This window comes from Uloborus diversus, chromosome 1 (assembly GCF_026930045.1).
Source record: "Uloborus diversus isolate 005 chromosome 1, Udiv.v.3.1, whole genome shotgun sequence".
In the NCBI taxonomy this organism is placed as follows: domain Eukaryota; kingdom Metazoa; phylum Arthropoda; class Arachnida; order Araneae; family Uloboridae; genus Uloborus; species Uloborus diversus.
The window spans coordinates 206,051,844-206,072,140 of NC_072731.1; the positions used below are offsets into that span (position 1 = coordinate 206,051,844).

The following is a 20,297-nucleotide window of genomic DNA, read 5'->3' on the forward strand; positions in this document are numbered from 1 at the left end:
TTCAAAAAGACTGAACTTTTTGAACTGCAGTTTTTCGGTTCCAAATACCACCAGAATTTTAAAGTAAAAAAACCGCAGTTTTTTTGCAGTCTAACTGAATTTTTCTGAACTGCAGTTTTTCAGTTCCAAATAACACCAGAATATAAAAATATATATCTGCAGATTAACTGCAGTTCAATTGCAGTTCATTTTCTACAGTTCTCTGGTTCCAAATACCACCAGAATTTCATAAAATGAAAACTGCAGTTTTTCTTGAGTTTAAAAAAAAGACTGAAAAAACGTTACCCACCAAATTAAAAATATTAGTGAACAATTAATAACAAATAGAATTAATGCGATAGAAATCCAAAATCACTTCAAAATTAAAGCTTAGACAATTCTTTAATAGAAATGCCTAAATTGACTACAGATAGATGTGCCTAGTGCGTTTTTTAAAACATCTAATTAACCCCCTTTTTTCCAAACTAATGGACACATACCGCATCACAAATGTATCGTTAAAAGAAACAGGTAGTTTGAATTTAATGATATCTAATGTTAAAAAAATAATTTCGCTTATTTTAATTTGTTACAATAACTAGCAATGTAATTTGACAATTTTGTAGTATGTGTTAAGATTTTATTAATTTGGAGGATATTAAAACTGAAATTTTCCAGCCTAATTTTGCACGAAAATACATTGCTATGATTATGATATTCATTATTTATTATGAAAGTAGTACAAAAAGTTTCGAGACACAATAACAAATAGAACTGTTTGTAAGAATAAAAAAAATCATGAAATTTGTCCAAATCGACCACGTGGTGCGAAGTAATTAAGTTAATTAGACTGGTTAATATTGAGATATCATAACACAATTTTTTTCATGGCTGGATATTGATAACATGAATATTCGCTCAAAGTTTTAAGTCAATCGGTGAAAAAATAAAAATTACAAAACTTAAAAACTTCCAATAAGGTATTAAATTTTCAAGCTAACCCTAATCTGCTATGCACTAATTAAATAAAAGTTAATTACACAAATAATAGCAGGTGAATTTTCAAGTGTCTTACCTTTTCGTAAACCGGAGTCATATTTCAGTCCTTTCGCATGGGATTTTGAACGATGAAACTTAAAATTGCACTAATAAATTGATTTAGAAGCGGAGCAAAAAACAGCGCGCTTTCAGGGCTAAAGTGGTTACCTTCCTTCATAGTTTTTTGCTGGGGAACCCCGCGGCGCGGCTAGTAGTTCGGCCCCGACCGCGGTGTTCCGGTGCGTTTGTACTTAGGTTCCGGGACACTGTTTCAAGCGATATGTGTTCTTATTTAATTTTAAATTCCTTATTTTTTTTCATAAGAGACTAATTTGACATTGTTTAAATCCGAATCCTTCTTGAAATTGGTATTTTTAAAAACCATATTTTCACCTACATTATTCAAAAGGTTATAAATATGGCATAACTTTACAAGTGTCAATGCCAAAAGAATATATTTATGTTTTGAGCCAGACATGCACATTTATTTTATCCTCAATAATTTAGCTTTAATGAATTTCATTAGGTGCGGCGTGTGATCAAGGAACATGAAAGAGATCAAATATCTCAAACGTCACAACAGCTCACATAAGGTCCACTCGTCATATAAAGCAATCGACCGTGTGACTCGCTATCTGTGAATCATCCCGTGCATAAAAAGAGCTAAGGTCACGCTACGGCAAAAATTAATTTATAAATGAAATGAATCATGATTGCTCAAAAATGTATAAATAAATAAGAATGTATAAATAAATAATAAGAATATATAAATAAATAAATAAATAATAAAAATATGTGAACAAATAAATACAATAGAAAATAGATAAACATAAAGATTAAAAGTTTCAATGTTATCATCTTTCTTTTTTTTTTTTTAATGAAATTTACTTAATAGTACTTTTTTAAGGAGTCATACAGTCAAGACCTCGTTTTGCAACACTCGTGTTTCACGACATTCCAGACATCACGTTAATTATTTAAAATGACAAACACATAACATATCATTTCAATGCTAAGTCGAGCCGGATTAAACAGCAGTGTTTTATTATGAAACACCAGCTAGCACGACACTTAAGGCTGCTTAGACAAGATCTAATTTTTCTTCACAATTGAAATCTTTTCAGTAAAACGATAAAAACATCTGGAAAAGTGGATTGCAGGAATTTCTGAGAAGCAATAAGAGACCTGTGTTAGTATAGCCTATGCCTGTAGAATGGCGGGGCGGGTGCGCAAGTTTTGCACGTGACGGATTTTAACGTTTGACATGAGGGACAATAGATAGGAATGCAAAGCACGTGAGTTTTAAAAAATGGACTAAGGAAGTAGTAACAGAAGAGCCATAGCAATCCTTGCAAGCTTCTCTCATGGGAAAAGGAGAACATTCTTGAGACCCATATTAGATTTACAAGAAATACACAAAACCTTTTAACTATTGCAAAAAAGGACAACGTTCTTCTAAGTTCGAAAGGTAGGGATTAGCTTTTAGAATATCTTCACTTAAAAAACAACTTTGCAAAAAGTACGATTGTTTGAATTGTTATTCAAAAAGTAAAAAAAAAAAACCTTTCTGAAAAGTTTTACGGGGAAATAAAAATAAAATAGAGGGTTTTTTTTTTTTTTTTTTTTTTTTTACGACTTTAAGCTTGTCCTTAAATAATTCAAAATTACGTTAGTTGAATTTGATCAATGATACCAAATTATTAATTAGTTTAATCAATATGTAAATTCATTAAAATATTGTTTAGGCGTCAGTATGCCTATCTGTCATAGTCTTGGTTGTTTGCTATAGTTTTGGTTGGGGCGGAGGTTCAGTATTCATATAAATGGATAAATACATTACTTGCATACATACAATTTTTGGAATTTCGAAAGGTGGTTGCTTTGTAACACGTAACTCAAAGGAATAAATAGTGAAAATTACAACTCTTTTTTTCAGTTAAAAAATGAAATAATGTTACAAAAAGGAAAAAATTAAAAACACCGAAGCAATATAGCATATACTCGAGAAAAAGATAACTTTTTTTTACTTACAAAAAAAGTGTAGTTTTTATGAAGTTGCATTTGAAACTTTAAAAATGTCACCAAATAGTTGGTCCAGTTTGTTTCGATAGTAAAAGTCTGCAAAATAACTGCAATTGCAAAAAAAGATAAAATAAAAGCATTTTGCATTCACCGAAACAACTGCAGTATTTTTCAAATATACGCGAAAATTTCTTTTCATCTGCAGTTTTTTTGAAGTTGTTTTTTAGCTGGGTAGTGCAGATACTTCTCTTATCACGGTTTCATAATATTAAAAATATGTGTTCAAAACTTTCATTTCTTATCAGACACATCTTTTGCATCAGGAAGAGTGTTCTGTAAAACATATATCCCATAAGTGGGGGTAATGGAGATTTTCTCACAGTGTTTATTCATGAAAAAATTTTATCTATACAATTAAAGCATTCCCTCTTCCTAACACGTGCTCATAAAACCTATTCTCGATATTCTTTGCTAAATACAACCGAACGGCATGTAACCGGTTTTCCCTTTTACATTATAATTTTGCTGCACAAAAAGTTGTGTAGTTTTTCAGGTAATTGGCGGAAGCAGTTCTGATGGCTCAATTTTTTTCTTTAATCATCGTCTTGCTTCTTTCATCTCATCTTCATTAGTGAAAGTAGATATCATCCCATCTTATTCAGATGAGAAAATTTCACGTGATTTCTTTCGTTTTTATTTTCATAAAAGTTTTATGAGTTGTTTCTTAACCCCTGAATCACATTTTATACTTCATTTTTTGCGAGCATAAAACTAGAGAAAATCTTAAGCTAGACACTCAGGAACTGCAGTTGATATTCTTTCGCAATTTTAGCAGCCATTTCATTTTTGTTATGCATGAAGAGCTACGTATATGAACATAACTTTGAACGAAGGATATTTATACTACGAGATTGAAGCGTATATGTATTTCCTATCTCATGACACATACGATTTTCTCGCTGAATGGTGAAGAAAAATAATGAAAATGATGCTACTAAAATGTTTTATGTATCATGCATATTATCTACATAAATATGTACTATTAACATGCGTTTTAAATGTAGGATTGCATGAAAAATCATTATTAATTACGTAATGAATTGTTCTCGTAAACGAACAGCATACCATGTTGAAACTAGTAACCATAACTAAAGAAACAATAGTTATTATAATTACTCATTTTATTAACAAATGTTTCTTAAAACGAAAATTTATAATTTGCTTAAAATATACTAAACTTCAAAACAGTGATTCAAGTATTGATTAAAGATTTAGTCGTTTATGGAAATCATTGCTTTTTTAGAAAATTATTAAGCGTTTTAGTAAATGCAAGCATATTTTACAGACATATAAACCGAAACATTCAGCGAATTAGTTTTTATCTTAGTCATTTCTATTTCTAATTTCTGCCAAAATAGAATTTCCTCGCATTAAGTATTAGGTGTTTTAAAGTAAGCTAAAAGTACTCGTTTTCACTTTTATATTCCTTTATAATGTTGACTGATAGTTTCAAAAAATCAAAACAAAGTTTAATATATTATATCAAAGGTCTGTACTTTATGTAATGATAAAGAATCCACAAATGGAAGTATTTTACAGGTATCGCAACAAAACTCCAGTACATGCAATATACCGACAGCCCGGCCCAGCCAGAGTCTCGTCCTTGCTTGGACTCATTAGTCGGGAATAGGGAATAACCGATTTGGAGGCAGATGTCACCGCATTGAAGCTGAGACTGCCAACAATCTAGCAGCCAAAGCAAATTTATCACAGCAGCAAGAGTACTCTGACATGGTGCGGTTCAACTCGTAAATTGAAGGCAAAGCTTGAGAATTAAGCAGTTATTTACCCCCGTATATTGCATGTAGTTCTATCTTAGCCCTAGTTATGGGTGGTAACTTACTATTTAAAACTCTGGTAAACTGCAAAGTATTCTTCATGAGCACCAAAACACTTCTGAAAACGAGATTTCCACGCTTCATATGCTCACTGAAATTCAGAAAAAGCAATATTCTTCAGTTTAAAATGCAACAAAGCATTTCTCAGGGTAAAACAATCTAGTTATGTGCAAAAAAAAAAAAAAAAAAAAAAATGAGCAGACGAGAAAACTGAGTGTGATCATTTTTTACCGCTGATGGGAAACTTTATCGTGACTGCCTCGTGTCACACTTAAAATGTGGTTAAAAAGTAGCGCTGATAAACATTTCATCACAACTATTCCTCCAACCTCGCTCCAGAGCCTCGAAGTTACCTTTACACTGCCGTGTGCAGGTAAAGGGCAGTAACTGCAAATTTTTTATTTTTCATTTTTTTGCATTTTTGTCATCTTTGTACGTTATCTTTATTGTGCAAGCTCGCTTATTTGGTTTCCGCTGAAAAAAAGGCGCGAAAAGGACGTCTCATTCTAACATTTCCCTATTGTTTGTGATGAATCCAAAACGCGTTTCTTCAAGTATCTCGAAAACTCATTTCTGCAGATACTGCGGTTTACCTGCACACGGCAGTACAGACTTCTTCCTTTTTCTCAGAGAAAACTCGCCCTCTAAGAACGCAAGCACGGTGCCAATGATTATGTCTAAGTTGATTGCACGCGTACTCTGAAGGACGTCTCTTTTACTGATTTCAGGAAGTTTACGAAGCTTAGAAAACTCGCTTGTAAAAGTATGTTGCTACTCGTTTAGGATATTTTGAAGTCTTCAAGAGTTATGTTGCGATATTTGTAAGACATTTTGATTTTTCGATTCATTATCAATACATGAAATACAGACCCTTCATAGTATATATTGGAATTTGTTTTAATCAAAAATTTTTAGTCAAGGTTATAAGCAAAAATGTAAGTGAAACGCGTACCTTTAACTTACTTTTAAAATGCCTAGATTAGCATAAGATGATAATGTGAATAAACATATAGTAATGACTAATGCGTGCATACTTTAAAAGCTACTAAAGTTTTTAAGCAGTATCCTTTAAGCTGTACATTTAAAATATATGTTCAAAACTTTCATTTATTTTTAGAAACATCTTTTGCACCAGGATGAGTGTTCTGTGAAACAAATACCCAATAAGTGTGGGTAATGGAGATTTTCTCAGTGCTTATTCATGAAAGAATTTGTATTGTTTACATTGTAATAAGTGGAATCATTATCATTTCTTAAAATACAGAGGTTATGAATTTAAAATGAACTTTAGTGCAACAGTTGCAAATTTACTGCATATCCGCAAGGTCTCAGGAACATATCAAATAAATAAAATTATTCAATCGTCAGTGCAAAATTTAATATAAAAAGCAGAGCAGAGAATATCGAAACCAATAAAAATGATTCCATTCTAAAATAAATTTTGAAGAAAAACTTTTTCTTCTCCTTTTTTAGCCGAAAGAGATTCTTACTTTCCAATACGAAACTTTGGAATAAGCTATTTGAATCATAAAATCTGCTGAACTGCAAAATCCGAACTTCGAAATTGGTCATTCGAAATAATCTGTAAAAAAGAAGAAAATAAAAAAATCATCCTTTCATATTTTTTTTCTAAAACAAGTTCCTAAACAAATGGTTCTTTTCTAGGAATTGAAACACTGAGTTCGAGTTTTATTGCTGTGAAGAACACCAATAAATTCCTCCCATAAAATCATCACTTTCGTTCATCACTTTTTCTATTCTTACAATGATAACGATATGAGAGAAATGATTTTACTTTTCTTGATAACATTTGTCAAGCTTCAAATGAAATAAAGTTTGAGGATTTAGGTATATGGCTATTTTTTGAGGGATTTTCACTTGCATTTCTTCTGGATAAGAATCATCTATACACTCCAAATTGGTAAATCACGCTTTAATATTACACAAAATGTAGTACAAAGTCGATATAGGTGGTTATAATTTGCATTTAGTCAAGTTAAACTTAGACTCATGGTATAGTGTGGTTAAAAGCAAGGATTTCCTTTTATAGATACACACTGAAATACAGGTCAGACAAACATGAAACATGGTGGAGTGTTTAGAATGCCTGGCATTAAAAAGGAATTACAGTTGAACCCGTTTAATTGAATAGCCATTTGTCATGAAAAATATTCTAAAGCGGCATATTACATTAACCGAGATCAAAATAACACATTACATTGGTTTGGTACATTGAAAATGTATTGTATTAAGCGGAATATTCTTTTAACCGATATTCTAATGAACGGTCTCGACCGTATTTAAAAAGAAAAAAAAAACTTTTTAAGATTTATTTTTTTAAAATTAATATTTCATCTAGTTTTTTTCCACGTTGGTATATGTGGAAAATATTAATTGTGTAATATTATGTAATTCAATTCTAATATTCTAGACCATCAGTCCCTAAAGAGTAAATTCTGCCAATGCTGGTAAACATGTAAAAGTGTACGTGGGCAAGGGGAAAATTTATCGGCCTGACACAGAAATGGCGTTCATAAGTTCGTATGAAAAGTTTGAACTTGTTCTCTTTAAGTAGTTTACTTATACAAATTTTTGCAGTAGATGTCCAACGTGTTTTTCTTTAAAATGGATAAATTTGCATATCGTGCGGTCATAAAATTCCTTGTTTTGATTGGATGTATCTCTTAGAAAGTTCCTGTCCCGTTGAAAAACATTTACTTGTACTCTTTTTCTTCCATGTCAACTGGTTAAAGGTGAGAAGCTATCTCCTGAAGTTTCCCACGTCCCCCAAAAATGGTCCATGTGGGCCACTGCCAAAAAGCGCAACCACAGCGGAAATCATCGAAAAAGTGCATAATATCGTGTTCAAGGATAGGCAAGTGAAGGTGAGCGAGAAAGCTTAAGCTGTGAGGAAATCGGAAAAAAAGGTGTGAAACATCTTACACAAAATGAATACCAGCTGCGAAAGCTCGGCGCAAGATGGGTGCCGAGTTTGCTGAATGCCGATCAAAAGCAGATCTTTGCAGCAATGTCTGGATCGTTTCTAAAGGAATTGGAGCATTTTTGTGCATTAATTTGTCACCATGGATGAGTAAAAGGAGTAAAGTATGGTAAAAGGGGTAAAGGTAAAACATGGGTTTATCACTACTCGTCAGAAGCAAATCAACTCTCAAAACAGTGGGTGGAAGAGGTGTTCAGCTGCAAAAGAGAGAAATTGATCCATGTGTCGGAAGGGTTTTGGGCAACGTGTTTTGGGCTGCGAAAGGGATTCTGCTAAAATTCTCCTGTCTTGAGACGGGGAAAATAACTATAGGGCTCGACCGATGGCATTTTTTGGCCGATGGGCCGATGCCGATTGTTGGCAGATTGTTCAAAGATGGCCGATGGCCGATTGTTTTCCTCCAAATGGCCGATTGCCGATGGCCGATGGCCGATTGCCGATGGCCGATGGCCGATGCTGTTGGCCGATGGAAAAAAAATCAAACAGAAATAAATTGATAAAATTGTCAGAGATTTAAAGGATGATTGATTCATTTCACTTTACTTCCTTTCTACGAATAAGGAATTGCAATCACAAAAAAAAAAATAAGATTTTCACCTAAATTTTTATTTTACGATCACCCAATTTAAACTTCGCAAGTTTTTTCGGCACATCTGTACATGCATATGTACCTAAGAACATGTAGATGACCGAAATATCCATTTTGAACGCTTCCTCAGTTAATTATCGCAAATTCTCTTGTGATGTCTTCATGCGCGTAAACTAACGTCACTCAAAAACGTTATGAAATAGTAAGTTGAAAACTCATACGTACGTAGTATGATCTAAAGGTTAGAGGACAAGTTGTATAAAACCTTACCCTGAATAGTTCACATTACCGAAGCAAATCTATCTACAAAATAGTCACCTTGAACGACTATGCACTTCTGCCAATGTTCGTATAGCTTTTAGAAGCGCTCCTGGAAGACATTTTCGCAACCTCCTGTAAGGCCTCTTGCGCTGCTGCTTTAACTTCATCGTAGGGAAGAAGGCGACTTTCATGTTGACGATGCACGGTTCGATTGGTCAATACCAGGGGCGCCGACTTGTAAAAATTATTGGGGGGGGGGGCTGGACGTCACCGGTGGTCCAGGAGGTATGTAAACCGCGGACTCCCCCCGCCCCGCCCCCTTTTCCAAAAAAAAAAAATCAGATTTTTAAACCTTGAAAATGCCAATTTACATATTTTCTGGTGTATATGATTTATACAAACAAACAATATGTGGCATGGCGTTTTCAAAGTTAAACTAAGAAATGGTATACAAATTTTCTGGTTCAATTAGATCATGTCAATTGCCTGAAGTAAGGGACATTTTTACAGTTCTATTTTGGGGGAAGTCGTGCAAAGCCGTGGCTAGGCATGGTAGGGCACTTGACTTGCATGGAAGGGCACTGTCAGTGGCTCCGACCTACAAACAATATTGGGAGGGGGGCATACCACGGGTCTAACCCCGGGAAAATTTCTAAATTGGAGATGGAAAATGTAAGTATTACAGATTTTTAAGCATTTTTAGAGTAATATATTATCAACATTAGAACCTCGAAAACTCTACTCTATCTAACTCGACACATGTTTTGGCTTTGAAAAAAAAAAAAAAGAAAGAAAAAAACACGTACGGTATTTTGTAAAAAGTTAATTTAATCTATAGTATAATAATTTTGTTTTTAGACTATTACAGAACAGTGAATCTATAAAAAGATTGAAATTATATTTAAATAAATTTTAAACTATCATTAAAAAAATAAAGCATAAAGTATTGCTGTCGCACTTTGATTAATAAGTGAAAGAGCTAATTTAAACTTGCTTTGAATAACGCTCAGAGTTCATTAAATAAAAATAATATCCCGAAGTGAATTTGTTTAATATCTTTATCTAATAAAGCTCAAAGTCTCTCTGTCTGGATATTGGGATCTCTGTGATACGCACAGCGCCTAAACCGCTGGGCCGATTTTCATGAAATTTGACACAAAAAAACATGGGAGTGTCACCTCGAAGTGATTTTTGGAAAATTCGATGCTGTTCTTTTTCCATTCCAATTTTAAGAACATTTTACCCAGCAAATTATCATAACGTGCAATAGAAAATTACGAAATTATCATAACGAGGAACCGTAACATAGCCGAGCAAATGAACATAGCAAATTGGCGCGAAGTTCATTATTCATTATTTGTAAATATACATGCGAACAAAACAACCTTTTAATTTACGACAACGGGCAAAGCCGTGCGGGTACCACTAGTAGATAATAAAGTTAATATATTATGTAAATAGCTGGTTTTTATAGAGTCTTATACCCTAAAAATATAAAAGTATTTGAAAATAACTAATACAGTATTATAGTAATACGGTGATAAAATAGTACTAATACTTCGATATTTTAAATCTAACGTTCTGTATGTAGTTAATTCTCTACTTTACAGATATTTTTAAAATTGCTTTAAATGCCATTATTAGGGCTGTCTGTAGAAAGGTGCAAATTTCGACTGCCTGACTAGATTACTGAATTTGAAGTCGTTAAAGACTGATCGAATATCCAATTCCTCCAAAATATCTCGGTGGTTATGAAGAACAGCGAAGTTGTTCACTCGCTTCCGCTCCATTGTTGATCGGACAGACTTTATCCACAGATTCGCACACTGGGACAAATTCTAAGTGCTCGCAGCACCGTAACACAATCATTATTCACACAACTCATTTTCAGTTAACCTGTTTTTTAACATAATAATTATTTGTTTTAACTCATTACTGAATGTATTTTACAAGGTAACTATCTTCAAACAAGGAAAATAAAATATGTTAAGACAAATTTGTGAGAATAGAAAGCATTAAATACCTAATAATTTTCCAAAATTATTGGGGGGGGGGGCTCTGCCCCCTCAAAAATTTTTTTGAGGGGACTTGGGCCCCCTCAGGCCTTATGGAGTCGGCGCCACTGGTCAATACTCTGATATCGCAAACAAATAACATAACGTTTCGTCGGACTTAGCTCCGTGTGACTTTTACCTGTTCCCAGCAAAAAAACATTTGCATGGACGATGCTTTCCTCCGTCAAGAGAAGATAAAGCTGCATAATAGAAGGTAGCGAAAAATGGCTTTCAGAAGTGTTTCCAAAAGTTATATGAACACTGGCAGAAGTACATAATCCCTCAAGGTAAACTTTTGAAGGTGGATGTGCTTCTGTAATGTGAACTATTCTGGGTAAGGTTTTATACAGCTTGTCCCGAACTTTTGGATCGTACTACGTACAATCTATATAGGGTGTAGTTATGCTTCTCCTTTTTTGACTGCTGTACAATGAAAGATAAAAAACAACAGCCAAAAAAAAAAAAAAGGAAAAAAGAAAGAAAAAAAGAAGAAAAACAAAAAGACTGTTTAATAAACAATTGATTTTTTTTTTTAACTGAACATATAACTAAGATTTCAGTAATATTGTAATGATGTATGGATTAAGTTCACTAAACATAGTTAAAAAACATTAAATTATGTTGTTAAATCATTCAAAAAAAATTAAGAGTAAAACTATGAAACCGTCAACAAATTACGCAATTAAATTGGAAAGATTGCACGTAGACATTTTTTAGTCATCAAATTAAATAAAATAATAGTTTAAAAAACTAAAAAAACACGCTTTCGTATCAAAATGAACTAAAAAGTGAAAAATAACATTTGGATGATAGTAGTTGACCAATCACTTAATTTTAATGTAATACAAAAAAGCGTGGGGTGCTGTCTATTTACATTTTTGCTTGGACAACAAATGGAAGAAATTCAAGACAACTGATAAGAAGCCCCCCACGCTTTTTTGTTTTACATTAAAATTAAGTGATTGGTCAACTACTATCATCCAAATGTTATTTTTCACTTTTTAGTTCATTTTGATACGAAAGCGTGTTTTTTTAGTTTTTTAAACTATTATTTAATTTTTCTGTTTTTTAGTCTTATGTTGGAGAATTATCAGGTGACGAAATTATTTATAAAACGAGTGCGCGGTAATATCTTAAAGTTAAGACAACGGCACTCCGGTGCGAAGCTACTGGAGTCATCAATGTACGTTTGCGGAAATCATATTTATATTACTTTGATAATTTGAGATGCATTTAAATAAAAGTTTTGTTCAACAATGGTCTGATCAGCAATGAATTTCCAACTGAAAGTCCAACTAAATTTTGGCGTGAAATTAGTTAAAAACAATTATATTTCATGTTCTAATTACCTTGGAACATTGGAACAAATTTTGTCTGATGCAGAAAAGTTAAAGGTTTTTGTAGATATTTTTAAATAATTTTTGTGAGCATTTTATAATGTATTTTTTTAAATTTTCTCTTTTTCACATTGTTGGATTTATGCCAAAATATTGATTAAAATTGGAGGAAACTAACAATTAAAAGAGTTAATTAATTAATTTGATTATAGAATATTGCATTGTCATCGGGTCTGAGGTTGCGTGCCAAATTTCAAAAGAATCCGATCGCAGGAAGTGGGCGAAATTTGAGCTGCAAGATTCCGTTACAAGATACATACATACATACATACAGGTGAAGTTAATAAAAGCGTATTAAAAAAAAGATAACAGATAAATTACAATACGAAATCATAATAGGAATATTTTTGTACTTATTTAAATTTATGAACAGAAAATTTCGCATTTTTCAAAAAACTATAACAGTGACATAAATTTTGCTGGAAAAAAAATTGCCATGAAAAGAGCGAGGTTCTTAAAACGCAGCTATAAACAAAATCAATATTTACACAAAGTTAATAACTGAATACATATGACTACTTGATCTGATGTTTGCATACATAATATTGAACAATTAGGTTGTTTAATCTTTTATGAAGCTTTAGAAACAAGTTCAAATTAAAGTGTTCACTTTAACAGTAATTTTCTGAAATTTAAAAATTTGCATAATAGAAAATCCTTGAAACTGTTCTATAAAAAACGAAAATAAAACTTATTCATTGATTTTATGTAAATACATAAAAATAGTTACTTACAACAGAAAAAAAAATCGATCGCTAGTAATGATACAAAAACGATGGCGCATTACGAAATGGAGGGGGGGGGGTCACCCTCTGATTTTGCAGTAACTCACACTTTGGCCCCAACCTCGGCCTAATATTTGTAGTACAGAACCGCTAAAACCAACACCTCGGAAGAGTTTCTGAATCTATTTCAGCACTTCCGAAGAAAAAATTCAAAAGTCCCTTCGATTTCCGAATTGTGTCACCATTCAAAACGTCTTTCTTTAATCAACTTCTTAAATTAATGTTCTAAATTCTTTCTAAACAATAGATAAAGTTTGAAAAAAAAATCTCTAATTTTATGAATGGTGTTAGTTTTAAACAACTCAGGAGTATAACTAGAGTTTAATTTCAGAAATGGAGGGAGCGGGAGGAGGGGCACACAAGTGTTCTCAGAAATTCAAAATAGTCGTAAAAAATAGAGTTCAAAATAATCATAAACATTGAGCAAAAAAACCCTTCCGAAACTTGCACCCGAGTTTGTATTGACTTGCAGTGGCGGATTTAAAATACAGAGTGTTTTAAAATGAATAGCTGGGTTTTGCCATCTCATATTTGTTTCCATGGTCCCCAATTCGGCAATATATCACCAAATGACCGTCAGTCTGAGACGCTATCTTAGTTTTGCATTGAAATAAGTAATTAATAGCCACAAAAAATGAGTAAACAGGCTTTTCAGAACACCCGATCGAAAACAAAAAGGGAAGTGCACAACTGGAACGTACGCACACCCCACACGCAAAAACTTATCCTTCTACAGTTTACCATTTTGGAGTTATGACTTATGAGAGATACTACGTACATCCAGCAGCAAGAAACAACGCAATAATTAACTTGTTTGGTACCTGAATGCAGTATTAAAAACTCTTTCAGGGGTGACTCAAATAAAAATTCATACTGAAATTTAGTAAACAATTTTATATGAAAACACACTTTACTTTGTATTAAAAGGTAAAACATCAAAGGTCTTTTTTTTTTTTTTTTTCAAAAACATCGGCCAATTCCATCGTCTTTTCGAAGTTTTTAAGGCCGATGGGCCGATGTTTCTTGCAATTTAGCATCGGCCGCCGATGCCGATGCCGATGGCTAAATTGTTGAACCATCGGCGCCGATGCATCGGCCAGGCCGATGCATCGGTCGAGTCCTAAATAACTACAGGCAGATATTACTCAAACCTTCTTGACCAAATGAATGCCAAAATTCTGGAAAAGAGGCATTTCTGGAAGAAGGAAAAAAAAGTCACTATTCACCAGGAGAATGCAATAGTTCACAAGGATGCGTTAGCGTTCTACTGACACCCCCAAAATTCTATCTGCTACCAAACTTGAAGAAATTTGTTTCTGGGAAGGTCTTGTAGGGACTGGAGACTAATACAACGCTCCAGAATTTTACTTCCGAGAAGAAATACTAATGTTTTAAAAACGCTGGATTTAGTTTGTTGGTGTTAAGGGATATTTTGAAAAAAAAAATCAATTTTGTGAACTGAAAATCGCACTCATTCACTGTCAGGCCGATAATTTTTCACCTTACCCTCATATTAACGTTGTAAAAAGAACATTCTCATGTAGGGATCGAAATAATAAAATAAAAACGTTTAAAGAGACAATATAGTTTTTAAAATTCATTTTCAGTATTAATGCAAAACTTTAATACCGCCGTGTTATAGGAATGCGAATGCAACTACTATTGATAATAATAATAATAGAGGAAAATTTGTAAAAATGTGCACAGGTGTAAATATGGGTACCCCTTCCTAGTGGCTGGGGGAATTATTATTAAAAAAAGGTTGGCATGATCAAATAGATATATTTTTGATGAAATTAAAGATCATTGTTAAATGAATTGTTCCTAGAAGTTTTTACTGTAAAAGGCGTGTGACAGAAGAGTTACACTTTTTGAAGAATAATTCAGAAGTAATTTTCACTCGTCACGCTTTGACGGACGATTTTCTAGTAATAATAGTAATAACCATTACAAACACGTAGTACTTCATGATATTTATGAAAGAATCCGAATTTAAGAAAAGTCAGAACAAATAATAATATTCTTTGTCACAACCACAAGATATTAGCTCCCTGTGCCACAAACATTGGTCCACAGAGCTTACAGCCTGGAGCTTTTTTGAAATGTGCCTTAATTTCTAAAATCTTTGTATAGCAATGTGACTCTAATTGTGTATAGATATAAATAATTTAACGTTTAAACTTTTTAATTTGGGCTCATCTTTCCTTTCCCCTCGAAATACGCAATGGAATGATACCATACTGGGTGATCGCGCTAATTTTTGATCGTATTTTCAGAAAAGAACCAATTTTTAGGTTCGTTTCCAGTATCAAAATAAACTAATTTAAAAATGAAGCACTTTAATCAGTATTAAGGAAATAATGTACTATAGGATCTTTGAGAATTCAAAACCCAAATAAATAGCTGTATCCCATACACTAAGGTTACATGTTTAATATTAACAAAAAGTCATAAGAACTTCGAAATTCTTTAACCTTTTTGTAAGAATTGTGCACATTCTTTCATTTATTCTTCGTTAATGTCTACATTCCGTGACCTCAATTTTCTAGAATATTTCGTCACGTTCCTTCAAATGGCCTTCTTTTGCTTCTCATTATAAACTGGATGATAAAAAGAACAATGTAATTTTACTGTGTTTTAATTATTTAAAACTCTTTTTTTTATTTGCCCTTCTTTTTCCTTTGTTCGTGTTTTAAACACAAATAAAAGTATTTTATAAGACCACTATTTATTTTGGAATTCTTTTTTACTCACCGTAAGTTGCATCGTCTGTTTTTTTTTTTTTTTTTTATAACTGCAACATCTTTCTTAATGAGCCCTTTTTTGACCTTGTATTTAAATTAACCAAATATTTATATTCATAAAACAATACAAAATTGGTTTGTTTAACAACTTAAGTCAGTTTTCGTTTACAACACATAGTAAATAGGTTTATAAATGCTCTTTGAAAACTTTTGCACAGGGTTTGTTCCAAAGTAATATGAGCCTATTTTTTGCCACGCGACTGTACTGCGCACACCTGAGCCACCGGTTGGCAGTGATGGGGGAAACTTTAAGCTTTTCAAAAAGGCTGTTTACTTATCGGTCGTCTGTCACGTCCGCGCCGAGGTTTTCCCACCAGAAACATGTTTTCTTTGCTGGTTGCCATGACAGCAAGCCGTCTTGGACGGGACCGGTTTCGATCAGAAGAACCTTGATATCTGACAGTCGTCAAAAGTAGGAAAGCATTTCATTGGTTTCCGCCAAGCGTCACGTCAAAAAACGGGATGGACGGGACGGCCGGCCGATAAGTGAACTGCCCTTAAGCGGCCAGTTGCCTACGAGCTATTAGAAAGGTGCGACGTCATTTTTAGCAAACCTCCGTGTATAGCTCTACCGTGGCGTGATGTTTAGGGTAGAGATTACTTTAGAGTAACGCTACGAGATAAAATGCGAGTAACTCTAAAATGTGACGATGGATACGTTTGATTTGCTCACTCAGACCTTCAAAATGATTGATTTTCGTACTCACTCGTGTGTGAGATTTGCCGAACGAAGACCATCAAATAAGTGTTCATTTATTGTCAGCATAGTTAAATTTTCCCGAAAACAGATGTTCATAGAATAGTTATTGAATACATGGCCATGCCTAAGATTTGTGCAAAACTTGTGCCAAAAGGCTTGTACGACCGCCTTCGTTGATAACTCCTATTTGACCTGGATCGTTGTCTCAACGGTGCCAAGAACTTCCTATAGCCCCGTCAGACTTCTTGTTCCCAAGAATCAAAAGAGGTCAAAAATAAAAGCATTTAGAGACTCTGGACTACATCCGAAGCACTTTGAAATGGTGTCTTAATAGCATTCCTAAAAGCAAGTTTCTGAGGGCTTACGATACATGAAACACGTTGTGCAAAGGCGTATAGATGCAGGAGGAGATTATTTGGAAAAATATTAAGTTGTATTACATGTTTGATCAATAAATCTTTTTTTATAACGCTTGTTACTTTTGGGACAAATTCTGTACTTGTTATTAAAACTAAAAAGACAAAAACTTATAAAGATATATAAGTTTCAAAGCAGTAAAACAGCACTTAAAATGCACGAATTAAAAAAAAGCGAAAAACTTTCTTTTTTCTTTTTAGGAAAGTAGTTAGAATTTATTAAAAGACACATATAAATAGTACATCAGTTTTAAAGATTGAATTTCACTGTTTCATTATAATACTTACGGTTTTCCAATAGGGATATACGATTCGTTTCGATTGGCATTACTTGTAACGTGTTCTAATGGAGGAATACATTTAAGTCATGTTAAAAAGTTGAAATTAGTAAAAGAGAAATAAGGTTCGTTTAGTTCTGAGTGGTATTTCTTCTATTTTTCATCTATAGCTCAAAACTATTAGCTATACAATGAATCTTTTGATTTTTCTTATACGAAACAAATGACTAGAAACATATTTTTGAACGTTTATCCCAAACAAGCTTTATATGTAATTGAGCTTATTTAATCGTACGTCTGTTATTAAAGTGAAATTAATTTACTTTTCTATCTAGATATTCCTTTGGATTAAATATTCTTCCTTGAAGACTATAAAATGAAAAGTATCGTTGCACAGTCCTTCAATGCGATATGACAATCGATTATTAATCTACATTAGCGGAACGATCAGCCTAATGAAAATTTTCGCCTGAACGGAAAATCTCATTAAATATTTATTAGCATAATTATCTTATCTTTATTCGTTATTCCTTGGATATATTGAAAAGACGATTTAAAACAGAAGGAAAACCGTAAAACAAAAAAGTAAAAGCATATTAATAACGAAAGAAGTAAATAAAATGATACTGATAGCAATTTTTTGCATTTTTTTTTCTTTTAAAGAAATAATTACTGTGTTTATAGGTTTAGAAAGATAAATTGGAAATAAATTCGTGCATCATTTAATTATTTAATGTACTAAAACAATTAGTAACTCGCTTTTTTAAGTAATAATTAATACTTTCTTACTAATTAGAATACTAGTGGAATTGTAGCATTAAATTGAGAAGAGTAAATGTCTTGACTTTTGAAAGCATTAAAAAAAAAACTTTTTTTTAAATTTATTTTTTTGAAACAAAAATTTTGAGTAAGTTTTTTAGAGTAATTTGAAGTAATGCTATGCTTGCTTAACATAACCAGTTCATAGTATTCTAAAAAGCGCGATGGTGTTTATGCTAATAAAATATTCTTAATTCTTGTCCTCAAAGGCATTCTTTTAATGAAATATATATTAATCTATGAGTCTTTAATAACAGTGAAATTATTATTTTTTAGCTTAGTTTATTCATGAAATTTTGCGGCAAAATCAAATACCAAATTTGACTTTTTTTTTTTGATTTCATATACGTACATTCAACATGTTTTTTAGAGGTATACATTTTAAAACTTTTTCAAACATCTTACACTATGCAAAAGTGGTGTTTTTGTAAAAGTACGAAAGTGTGCTTTATAAAATATATATATATATATATATATATATATATATATATATATATATATTTTACGTAGTCTTTTCTGAGCTAATTTATTGCAATGCAAATGTGTGGTACGGTGCTTCAATTTATTTTCCATTCATTACTTTATTTATTCTTTGCATCCTTCAGAAAATATCAGTAAGTGTTTTAAAAATATTCTTTACAAAAATACTATTTTAGTAGTTTGAGTTTGGCATACAAATTAGAAAGTAACTATGCCCTGGGTTATGTATAACAAAATAAAGTATAGGGGAAAAAACGAAGAGAAAAATAATTTACTTCCAACCAAAAGCGTAAATTCAAGGTTTCTGCTCTACCCCGGGAAATCTAAATAAGTTCTTATAAATAAATCATTACTAACCTAAAAGTAAATGAAGTCACCAAACAGTAAGTTCAAATGAGATTCAAAGCTAAAGGCACAAAGGTCTACTTAATTATTCAATGATTTGACGTAGTACTGGCTCTTTTTCTAGAAGCAAGTGTTCGGAAAAGAAACGAATGGTATTTTGTTTCCCAAAGAACCGTTTCTTTTGCAGAGAGAACCACTGGGGTCTTTCTTTGAATAGAAAAGAAAGAATGTAAGAAAATCATTCCGAAAGGAATTGGAAATCTGGTCAAAAGAGGGAGAAAACAAAATTTAATTTTCAAAGAACGTTTAGAGGCCTCAAAAAATCTGCAACAATAGGAAAGAATGGGAGAAAATTCCGTGTACTTTCAAAGCTCTTTGCGCAGTTTCTTACAGTTTTAATCGCTTTTCAGGTATTTAATTGATTTTTCATGCCAGACTAAAAACTAAGCTAATAGCTTAAAAGGGAAATTGCTATGTTCTCCCAATTTATTTCGTTTATATAATATTGATTTAATGTTTTCAAACCGTGCATTTCAGTTAAAAGTATTTATTTACGAGTTACCCGTTTATAAAACTTAAAATTAAAATGTGACAAATTTGCAGTGTTTCGTTAAAATAGGTTTCATTAATCAGGAAATGAAATTAAACGCTCTTATCTACGTCGTACGAAGTGAATACTTTTTTTTTTTTTACCGGAAGCAAAGGAACATTTGGATAATTTTGTAATTTTTCAACTATACATTTCTCTAATTTGATTTTTTGTGTTATTTAAATCGGAAAAATACATTTAAAAAACATTTGAAAAATATTAAGATTACTTAATTAATTGTACATCCGTTTTAGATTTTGACAAATGGAATCGTTGGCAGTTTTCTAGTTTGCTGCCTATGGTTTTGAACCCACATACTAAAATCTATTACATTTCACTTAAACTAATATTTACATATTAAAAAAATATATATATAAGCGATCCCCAGAAATAAGCGCAAAATTTATCCTAAGTTAAAATTGTCGAAATATCCTTTGACCTGCTTTAGTTCCTTTGCGTAATTTCATCTCAAATTTCGTATAAATGCTGTTCTCTCATTTGCGTGTTGGGAAAAATATCGCAACAAAGTATATCCGCACAAATATCTAAATAATTGCTATACCTTCCATAAATTATCAGTTTGGGCTTGAAAATAAACATGAAGTCACAGGAAAAAGTGATCTCATTTAAAAAAAAAAAATATTAACAATGTAATAACATATATAGTTTATAATGTAAGACAACATTTTTTACAGCATTTTCAAAGTTAAATTGCTTATTAATATTTTATTAGCAATACGAAGCGTCAAAACTGGGTCAAACATACCTACTTGAGAGATTGAGATTAAAAGCGATAAAACTTGAGCTGAAATGATGACGTGTGTAATGAAGTGCTGTTACAA

At 32.3% G+C, this 20,297-nt stretch overlaps 1 protein-coding gene across 1 annotated transcript in view; it reads left to right on the forward strand.

The window, feature by feature from the left end:
* Positions 1 to 7,916: 7,916 nt before the first annotated feature.
* The window catches only part of LOC129218331 (RNA binding protein fox-1 homolog 2-like), an 80,519-nt gene continuing 68,138 nt past the window's right edge, over positions 7,917 to 20,297 (forward strand). The window contains exon 1 of the mRNA XM_054852570.1: positions 7,917 to 8,042. Within this exon, the coding sequence (XP_054708545.1) occupies positions 7,917 to 8,042 (126 nt within the window). The remainder of the gene's footprint in view (positions 8,043 to 20,297) is intronic.